Raw genomic sequence first — 10,976 nt, 5'->3', positions numbered from 1 at the left:
AGCGAGATTAATAAACGATTTGAAGTAAGAACACCAGCTAGCAATCAGAGCTTGAGAGAAAGCTACTACCCCAAACATTATTCCGGGTACTTTTTCTCTCTTTAATATTAATGTATATGCATTGATTGATCTTGGATCAACTCACTGGTATATATGCACTATATTAGTAGACAAAAAGAAATTACTTATTGAGTTCACTGAATATACTGTCAAAGTTGCGAATCCACTAGGTTAGTATGTTTTAGTTAATCAACTATGTAAATCGTGTCCACTGAAAGTTAGGGGTTATGTTTTTCCCGCTAGTTTGATATTGTTACATTTTGATGATTTTGATATCATTATGGAAATGGACTGACTTGTCTAAACATGATGCAATAGTGAGTTGCCGAAGGAAGCAAGTTAGTTTGAAGCATCCAAATGGTAAATTTATTTGTGTTAGGGCAATTGGGGTCGATTGTATTATAAATGTAGTTTCAGCACTGTCAACTCTGAAATTGATTAAAAAGGGATGTGAAGCTTATTTAGCTTACGTTCTTGATTCGAAAGTGACTGAGTTAAAAATCGAGCAAGTGTCGGTAGTCAAAGAGTATGCTGATGTTTTTCCTGAAGAACTACTCGGGTTGCCACCAATTCGAGAAGTAGAATTTGTGACCAAACTTGTGCCTGAAACAGTTCCAATTTTGATAACACCGTACAGGATGATCCTATAGAATTGAAAGAGTTAAAAGCATAGTTACAAGTGTTGTTAGATAGTGATTTATTCGATCGAGTGTGTTACATTAGAGTGCTCAAGTTTTGTTCATGAAGAAGAAAGATGGGTCAATGAGACTATGTATAGATTATTGACAACTGAATAGAGCCACCATCAAGAATAAATACCCGTTATCTCGTATTGATGATTTGTTCGATCAGTTAAAATGAGCTACATTGTTTTCAAAGATCAACTTGAGATCTGGATATTATCAGCTTTGAGTTAAAGAGCAAGATGTACTGAAAACTGTATTCAGAACTAGATATGGTCACTACGAATTTCTGATGATGCCATTTGGTTTGACCAATGCTCCTACGGCATTCATGGATTTGACGAATCAAGTATTTTAGCCATATTTAGTTCTGTTTGTTATGGTATTCATTGATGATATCCTGATTTATTCACTGGACGAGTCAGATCATGTCGAATATTTAAGAGTTGTAATGTAAACTTTGCGTGAAAAATAAACATATGTGAGATTTAGTAAATGTGAATTTTAGCTACGAGAAGTAGATTTTCTAGGATATGTTATATCTGCGAATGGAATCAGGGTTGACCTAAATAAAGTATCTATGATTGTTGAATGGAAAATTCTGAAGAACGTTTCTAAAGTCTGAAGTTTCTTAGGATTAGCCGGATACTATCGGTGATTCGTTAAAAACTTCTCGATTATTGCTTCACCTATGACTAGGATATTACAGAAAAACATTGAATTTGTTTGGTCTGATAAGTGTCAACAAAGTTTTGATCAGTTGAAGAACATGTTAACAGAAGCTCCAATATTAACTCAGCCTGAATCTGGAACGACATATGTTGTTTTCAGTGTTGCGTCTCTCAATGGTTTAGGTTGCGTGTTAATGCAATCAGGGAAAGTGGTAGCTTATGCTTCTCGACAATTAAAGCCGCATGAAAAGAATTATCTTACTCACGATCTTTAGCTGGCCACTATTACCTTCGCTTTGAAGATATAGAGGCATTATTTATACGGCGAGAAATGTCACGTGTATATTGATCACAAAATCTTAAAATATTTAATGACTCAGAAAAAACTGAATCTGAGATAGCAACGTTGGTTAGAGCTATTGAAAGATTATGATTTTGTTATTGATTACCATCCGAGAAAGGCTAATGTGGTTGCGGATGCACTCAGCAGAAAGTTATCATTGTTTGCACTTCGAGTGTTGAATGCTCATTTGGCTTTGAATGCTGATGGTTCTGTATTGGCGAAATTGAAGACTAAACCCTTGTTTCTACAATGAATTCGGGAATTGCAAGATGACGATCCGAAGTTGATAATGAAACGAAACTTGTTTGGATAATTTGACTACTAAATAGAGTATTGGTGATGATGGTACATTGCATTTTCGCGATAGAATTTGTGTTACGGATAATTTAAATTTGAAACGTGATATACTATTAGAGGTTCACAATAGTACATATTCCATTCATCTAGGTAGCACGAAGATGTATTGTGATTTGAAGTAGTTATACTGCTGATTGGGTATGAAACGTGAGATTTGTGAGTTCGTAGCCAAATGTATGATTTGTCAACAGGTAAAAGCAGAACATCAGGTGTCGTCTAGATTGTTATAGCCTGTTATGATTACTGAATGGAAGTGAGAGCGAGTCACGATGGATTTTGTACCTAGTTTGCTTGTAACTCCGAAAAAGAAATATTTGATCTGGGTGATTATTGATAGATTAAATAAGTCGGCCAATTTTATTCCAATCAGAATAGATTACTTACTTGGGAGGTTAGCGGAATTATATGTGCCAGAGATTGTGAGGTTGCACGAAGTTCCGACATCTATTATTTCTGATCGTGATCCACGGTTTACATCGAAATTTTGGAGTAAACTTCATGAGGCTTTGGGCATTAAACTCCATTTCAGTACTAAACATCATTCTATTGGTCCGAGCTAATACTATGTTAAATTGACAAGAAAGAAAGAGAAAAAAAAGAGGAGCGTAACTGCTGTTGTTAGAGGAGAAAAAAAAAAGAAGGAAAGAAAAAGAAAAAAAATCATAATATAATTTTCATCATTTACAATCAAACTTAGAGAATATATATATATGAAATTATACAAGAAAAATAATGTCTTAATTTCCTAAATTTCAAACTTATTATAATTCTAAATAATATCTAAAATTTTATATAAATTTTAGTAATATATTTATTAGATATACATCGAAATTAACTCATAAAATAATACTTCCTTGACCAATACGACTTCTATATTTAACAGGAAACCTAACTCCCTCAAATTCCGTTTTCTAGAAATTGAAATTTCTTAAATATATATAGAGAGAGAAATTTAAAAAGAACACTGCTTTTTTTTATTTTCCTCGTCTTTTTTTTTTTGTCTTCTACTCGCTTGCTCGCTCACTCAGTGACTCACTTTCTTCTTCTCTGCTTCAACTTTCATAAAAACTGAAATAATAAAATAAAATAAAAACAGCTGAAATTTCTAGATTTTGTTTTGTTTTCTCTATGCCATGAAGAACTTCTCTTCATCCTCCAACCACCGTCACCCGCCGCCGCCGGGTGGCCATAAACCGTACCTCCAGCGCCAGCACCAACAATCTAGCTACCAAAACAAGTTCCGTCGTGTACCCAATTTTCAGGCTGTCAACAACCAATACTACCGCCGCCGTTTTCTGCCGCCAGCATCCACCACCGAAGGTTCCGTCAACTCCAACGCCCTTCACCGCCCAAACTTCATAATTCAACTCCTCCATGACTTCTCCTCCTCTCCTTCCAAACCGAACAACCTCCAAACTCTTATTTCCCAACTCGACCCATCCCCCCAAAACTCTCACATTTACACCACTGGTAAAATCGCCGCTTCCCTAATTTTCCAAGAATGGAGCAAAACCCTCTCTTCAGTTCTCCATTTATGGCGTTCCCGCCTTGATGGGTCCATCCATTACACTCCCAAGCTTATTTCCAACGTCATCGTGCCTTCTGACCTGGTGGAGCTCAATCAAAACCTTAAAACCCTTTTCTCGAGCCATATAACGGGATTGATGGAAGGGGAACTGGTTAGGAAGTGGCAGAAAAAAATCAATGAAAAATCCGATGAGATCGCTGACTTGTCTGGACAAATGGGTAAGAGGAAATATTCGCTGGGAAGGTTTTATGAGTTGGATGACAAGAAGAAAGCTTTAAAGGCGGAAAGGTCTACGATTTCGAAGCGGTTGAAGGAGTTTAAGGGAGGGATGAGGAGCTTGTTGAGGTGCTTGGAAACTGGGGAAATTGGGAATGAGGAAGGGGATGAAGGTGTGGAGGTTTATAGGGTTGAAGGAGAGCTTGATTGGAAGCTAATCCATCAGCTGATTTTGAGGGAATGTAGAAGGTTGGAAGATGGTTTGCCTATTTATGCTCATAGGCAAGAAATTCTTACTAGAATACATGGTCAACAGGTAATCATTTATTTCTCCTCCATTTTTCTGTTTTGGTAGATAGATTTGGATTATCATCATATATATTGTAAAATCTTAGTGATGCAATTTAAGAATGTGAAAGTTGGTTTGGAGATTAAAAATTCCATCATCATATATGCACAAGATGTGTTCTTTTAAAGGATTATCACCTTATAATTTGACAGTGTAATTAGAGTTCAAAGACTTGAAAAAGCATGTGAAACTCAAAAACGATTATTTTCTTAACATTGTCTGTATATTATAATTGTGTTCATTTATGTTATGTGTTAACTAATTGAAAATACAGAAGGTTATACCTAAAGATGTTAACTTATGATTCAGTGTTGACTTCCATATTTATAGTTAGATGAACATGTAACACTATAAATTCTCTTCTGGACTTTTAAGATTTTTGCTACCGTATTGGATAATATCCCTGTGTTTAGTGAAATTAGTGAGGAATTCAATACTAATTAGATGACACATAGGATAGTCTATAGACAATTGCATGAGCAGGCAGTTCAATTTCTGGGATTAGGATTTGAGATGGTATTTAGAGCTAGGAAGTGGATACAAAATATTGAGATATCATAAAGGTTGAAAACGCTGGGTAAGAGCCACTAATGAGCCAGTAGGAATCGGCAGCTAAATTGGCAGTGAGGCTTAACAAATTCATGGTGTCATCAATCTCTCACGTGCGCGCACACACAAAAAGAGTCATTTAACTTCCCATGCGGTAGTAGATAATAACTGCAAGATTTTTAGGATATTCTCTTTTCTCATTTGTATTCATTTTTTCCCCTATCTTGGTGCTTAATTCTATTTATAATGTAGTTTGAGTGCAACAAAGTGTAAAACCTTTGTAAGTAAGTTTATATTCTTGCCATGTGAAATTCAACGTAGGGTTATTTTCTTTACATTGACTGTATATTTTGACCATTTTCTGGACCTTTTAGATTTCTGCTACTGTTTGGGTTCTAAACTTGTGTTTGGTGAAATTATTGAGGAACTCAATACTAATTACATGACACATAGGGTAGTTTCCAGAGAATTGCATGAGTTTCGGTTCAATTGCTGGAATTAGGATTTCGGATGGTATTTGGAGATGGAAAATGGATGCAAAATATTTAAATACCAAGAAGGTTGAAAACTTATCATAGGATGAAATAAGCAAGTAGGAAGCAGCCGCTAAAATTGCAGCGACGCCTAAAAAATCCTAGGTGTTATAAAAAAAGATTCATTTATCTCCCCATGCAATAGTAGATAATAACTGCCAGATTTTTAGGATATTCTCTTTAGATTTCTATTTATTTTGTTCCTATGTTTTTTTGGTGTTTATATCTTATTATAATGTAGATATTTTCCTTTGATTTTCTCTTACAACTATTCAATGCCCAGGTAACGGTGTTGATTGGAGAGACTGGTTCAGGAAAGAGCACCCAGCTGGTTCAGTTTCTTTCTGATTCAGGAATCGCTGCAAATGAGTCAATTGTATGTACTCAGCCACGAAAGATTGCTGCCATCTCATTAGCAAAAAGAGTTAGAGAAGAAAGCATCGGGTGCTACAGTGATAACTCAGTCATTTGTTATTCAACATTTTCATCCTCTCAGCAGTTTCATTCAAAGGTGATATATATGACTGACCACTGTTTACTGCAGCATTATATGAAGGATAAGAATTTGTCCGGCATTTCTTGCATCATCGTTGATGAGGCCCATGAAAGAAGTCTGAACACTGATCTTCTTTTGGCATTGGTTAAAGATTTACTTGGCCGAAGATTTGATTTAAGGCTTGTAATAATGTCTGCAACAGCTAATGCCAATCAACTGTCAGACTACTTTTTTGGGTGTGGAATCTTTCATTTGGAGGGTAGAAACTTTCCTGTTGATATTAAGTATGTTCCTTGTGCAACTGAGGGAACTTCTGGTTCTGGTATGGTTGCGACATATGTTTCTTATGTCTTGAGGATGGCTGCTGAGGTTCACAAAACAGAGAAAGAAGGGAATATTCTCGCCTTTTTGACTTCCCAGATGGAAGTAGAATGGGCTTGCGATCATTTTGAAGCTCCAAATGCCATTGTTTTACCATTGCATGGAAAGCTATCCTTTGAAGAGCAATGTCATGTTTTCCAGAACTACCCTGGGAAGAGAAAAATTATTTTTGCAACAAATATTGCAGAGACTTCACTTACAATTCCTGGGGTCAAGTATGTAATTGATTCTGGTATGGTCAAGGAGAGTAAATTTGAACCTGGAACTGGGATGAATGTTCTAAAAGTGTGCTGGATCAGCCAGAGTTCTGCTAATCAACGGGCTGGTCGTGCTGGGAGGACCGAACCAGGAAGATGCTACAGACTATACACAGAAAGTGATTTTGAGTTGATGACTTCTAATCAGGAGCCTGAGATTTGTAGAGTTCATCTTGGTATTGCAGTTTTGAGGATCCTTGCTTTAGGAATCAAGAATATTCAGACTTTTGATTTTGTTGATGCGCCTAGTCCTAAAGCCATTGATTCAGCAACTAGGAATCTTATCCAGTTGGGAGCCATTGTGGAAAAGAATGGTGTTTTTGAATTAACTGATGAAGGACGGTACTTGGTAAAATTGGGGATTGAGCCTCGTCTTGGCAAACTGATTATCAGTTGCTTTCATTGTGGCCTGTGTAGGGAAGGCCTTGTTCTTGCTGCTGTTATGGCAAATGCCAGTAGCATATTTTGCAGGGTGGGAAATGATGATGATAAAGTCAAAGCTGATTGTCTTAAGGTGCAATTTTGCCACCAGAATGGTGATCTCTTTACTCTGCTCTCTGTGTACAAGGAATGGGAAGCTCTCCCTTCTGACAGGAAAAATAAATGGTGCTGGGAAAACAGCATAAATGCTAAATCAATGCGCAGATGCCAAGACACCGTAACCGAATTAGAAATTTGTCTAAAAAAGGAACTTGCTGTTATTATTCCAAGTTACTTAATATGGGATCCTCATAAGTCTACTGAGCGTGATAAAACATTGAAGGCGATTATACTTTCCTCCCTAGCTGAAAATGTAGCCATGTATTCCGGACATGATCAACTTGGTTATGAAGTGGCATTGACCCGACAATATGTTCAGCTGCATCCTTCATGTTCATTGCTGATATTTGGTCAGAAGCCAAGTTGGGTTGTTTTTGGTGAACTCTTATCCATAACTAAGCAGTATTTGGTCTGTGTAACTGCTTTTGATTATGAATCTTTGGCCACTCTGGACCCACCACCCTTGTTTGATGCCTCTCAGATGGAAAGCCGGAGGTTGCAAGTGAAGGCATTGACTGGTTTTGGTAGTACTCTATTAAAAAAATTCTGTGGGAAATCCAATCATAATCTTCGATCTCTTTCATCACGGATTAAGACTGTTTGTAAGGATGAACGGATTGGAGTTGAAGTTAATGTTGACCAGAATGAGATTTTGCTGTTTGCCTCATCAGTGGACATGCAGAAGGTTCTGGATTTTGTAACTGATGTGCTGGAATGTGAAAAGAAATGGTTGCATAATGAATGTATGGAGAAACCTTTGTTTCATGGGCGGAGTGCCTCACCATGTATGGCACTTTTTGGAGCAGGAGCTGAGATTAAGCATCTTGAAGTTGATAAAAGATATTTAGCTGTTGACGTGTTCCATTCAAATCTTAATGCCATCGATGATAAGGAGCTGTTGATGTTCTTTGAGAAACATTCGAATGGTGGTATTTGTTCTGTCCATAAATCTCAAGCCAATGGACAGGAAATTGACGACAAGGAAAAATGGGGCAAGATAATGTTCCTGACTCCTGATGCAGCCAGAAAAGCTGCTGAGCTGGATGGGGTTGAATTTTCCGGCTCTGCATTGAAGGTACTTCCTTCACAGACATCCTTTGGGGGTGATCATAAGATGTTCTCTTTCCCTCCTGTCAAAGCAAAACTTTCTTGGCCTCGTAGGCTCAGTAAAGGGATTGGAATTGTTAGATGTGACCGGCTTGATGTTCCGGACATTTTGTATGATTTCTCAAGTCGTCTGGTAATAGCAGGAAAATATGTTAATTGTGGAGTTAGCAGGAAATGTGATGATTCTGTTGTTATATATGGAATTGATAAAGAGCTTTCCGAAGCTGAAATTTGGGATACACTGCATTCAGCAACAGAACGGGAAATCCATGATTTTTTTATCGTGAGAGGAGATGCTGTCAAAAATCCAACATGTGGTGCTTGTGAAGAGGCACTCTGGAGGGAAATATCCCCCTTTATGCCTAAAGGAAATCCTTATACAAACTGTTGTTGGGTTCAGGTTTTTGAGCCTGAACCAAAGGAGACTTTCATGAAAGCATTGATCACATTTGATGGAAGATTACATTTGGAGGCTGCAAAAGCTTTAGAACAGCTAGAGGGTAAAGTTTTACCTGGATGTCTTTCATGGCAGAAGATAAGATGCCAGCAACTGTTTCATAGTTCTATTTCCTGCTCCTCCTCTGTCTATGCTGTTATTAAGAAGCAGCTCGATTCTTTGCTAGCAAGCTTCAGACATGTAAAAGGTACTTGAACTAGTATAGTACTATTCTTAGTTTTCTGTTTCCATTGCTACATTCTTTGTGCATGTTCATACAGTCATGCATGCTTTGTTACTCCAACTCCTCAATTTTAAGTATCCGTGTCTGAAATTCATTTCAGTATGTGGATATAACCTCCAAGGATCCTCCAAATACATGCAGAAAATGTAAAGATCTAGCCATACTCATCTCTAACACTTGTGCCCGAGTCTGGGTTAACATAGTATGAATGCCTCTGCTTGTAAATGAATTGCTTGTTTTGCATCTAATTTCCTATTATATCAATTATTTTTCCTTCCATTTCTTTCCAGTTATATCAATTGTGCTTTGGGTTATTTTCAAACCTGTAACACTTGATTGACGTCACCTTTTAGGATAGGATGTTAATGCAGTTATGCTGGTTCTAAACTATTTTAAACTGCACCATATAGATGCTTAGTTTTGCAGCACCTGGGTACTAGAAAAGACTGATTACGAGGATAACTTTAGCATGTAAAATATAAAAAATATATCCTCAAAAAAATGATGAAAAAGTTATTTCTACAAGCTGTTTTATCGATATTGAAAATGGTTACGGCATTTAGATGTTTTCTTCTGAAATTGCCAATACATCATTTACAGGTGCAGATTGCTTCCTGGAGACAAATGAAAATGGTTCCTGTCGAGTGAGAATATCTGCCAATGCCACCAAAACCGTGGCAGAGTTGCGACGGCCGGTGGAAGAGCTAATGAATGGTAGGACTGTGAAACATGCCAGCCTCACTCCTTCCATACTGCAGCACCTGTTCTCTAGAGATGGCATTAATCTAATGAGATCGTTGCAACGAGAGACAAGAACTTACATACTTTTTGACCGGCATAGTTTGAATATAAGAATCTTTGGCTTGCCAGATGATGCTGCAGTAGCCCAGCAAAAACTGATGCAATCCCTTTTGTCCTACCACGAAAGCAAGCAGCTTGAGGTCCGACTTCGTGGTCGGGGTCTGCCTCCTGATATGATGAAGGAGGTGGTTAAGAAATTTGGGCCAGACCTTCATGGCCTCAAAGAGAAGATACCTGGGGCTGAATTTACACTTAACACCCGACATCATATTATTTCGATTTGCGGTAACAAAGAGATGAAGCAAAAGGTAGAAGAAATCGTGCTCCAGATTGCAGAGGCAGGCAGAGATTTAGCTGTGAGATCTGATAGTGAAGTCAGCTGCCCCATTTGCTTATGTGAAGTAGAAGATGGCTACCGGCTCGAAGGATGTTCACATTTCTTTTGTCGTTCGTGTTTGGTGGAGCAATGCGAGTCTGCCATTAAAAACTTGGATAGTTTTCCATTATGCTGTGCTCAGCAAGGTTGTAAAGCTCCCATTTTGCTTACTGATTTAAAGTCTCTGTTGTCAACTGAGAAGTTAGAGGAACTCTTCAGAGCTTCATTGGGTGCATTTGTTGTGTCCAGTGGGGGTGCCTATCGGTTTTGCCCTTCTCCTGATTGCCCCTCTGTTTATCGTGTTGCTGGTCCCGAGACTGTCGGCGAGCCATTTGTCTGTGGAGCATGTTATGCTGAGACCTGTACTAGGTGCCATCTGGAATATCATCCGTATCTGTCATGTGAGAAGTACCGAGAGTTCAAGGAAGATCCCGATATGTCTTTGAAAGAGTGGTGCAAAGGAAAAGAGCAGGTGAAAACTTGCCCCGTATGTGGATATACAATTGAGAAGATCGATGGGTGTAACCATGTCGAATGTAAGTGCGGGAGGCATGTTTGCTGGGTTTGTTTAGAGTTCTTTAGTAGCAGTGATGATTGTTATGGCCATTTGAGAGCTGTTCACATGGCCATCATCTAGTTTTATATTATTTCTTACATTTTGACAATAATTCATGTAAGTGGAGCGTCATGTATGTGTATATATATATATATAGGGTTTTATGCATACGCATCTTTGAATGTCTTAACAGGTCCGAGGTGGTCGCTGATATCAGCTCTTGTGAATGATTTTAAACTACATCTCTGGTTAGAGATGTTATTTAAACACTGCATTGTACAGTTCTTAAACAGATGGAAAAGCTATAAAATAGAAATTATCTGGCTATCCAGAATTTATGCTCTTTTTTCTGATGACTGATGGAGCTAGGAACTGTTTCGGTCACATTCTTTTACGCCTTCAAATCAACGGAACCGACCAAACGTTCCTATTAAACTTGGTCTTTTTTCGCTTCAAGTTTAGGGTTTATGTGTTTAAAAAAATATTTTTTTAT

At 37.8% G+C, this 10,976-nt stretch overlaps 1 protein-coding gene across 1 annotated transcript; it reads left to right on the top strand.

Annotated features, from left to right (window-relative positions):
* The first annotated feature begins 3,088 nt into the window (after nt 1-3,088).
* LOC105776799 (ATP-dependent RNA helicase DEAH11, chloroplastic) lies at nt 3,089-10,651 on the top strand. Its single transcript, XM_012599710.2, has 3 exons — nt 3,089-4,174; nt 5,573-8,714; nt 9,351-10,651. The coding sequence occupies exons 1-3, from the start codon at nt 3,248-3,250 to the stop codon at nt 10,562-10,564; spliced, it is 5,283 nt and encodes a 1,760-aa protein (XP_012455164.1). The 5' UTR covers nt 3,089-3,247; the 3' UTR covers nt 10,565-10,651.
* The last annotated feature ends 325 nt before the right edge of the window (nt 10,652-10,976 follow it).

The sequence above is a fragment of the Gossypium raimondii genome, chromosome 10 (genome assembly GCF_025698545.1).
Source record: "Gossypium raimondii isolate GPD5lz chromosome 10, ASM2569854v1, whole genome shotgun sequence".
Classification (NCBI taxonomy): domain Eukaryota; kingdom Viridiplantae; phylum Streptophyta; class Magnoliopsida; order Malvales; family Malvaceae; genus Gossypium; species Gossypium raimondii.
This window is presented reverse-complemented; position numbering and strand designations above follow the sequence as displayed.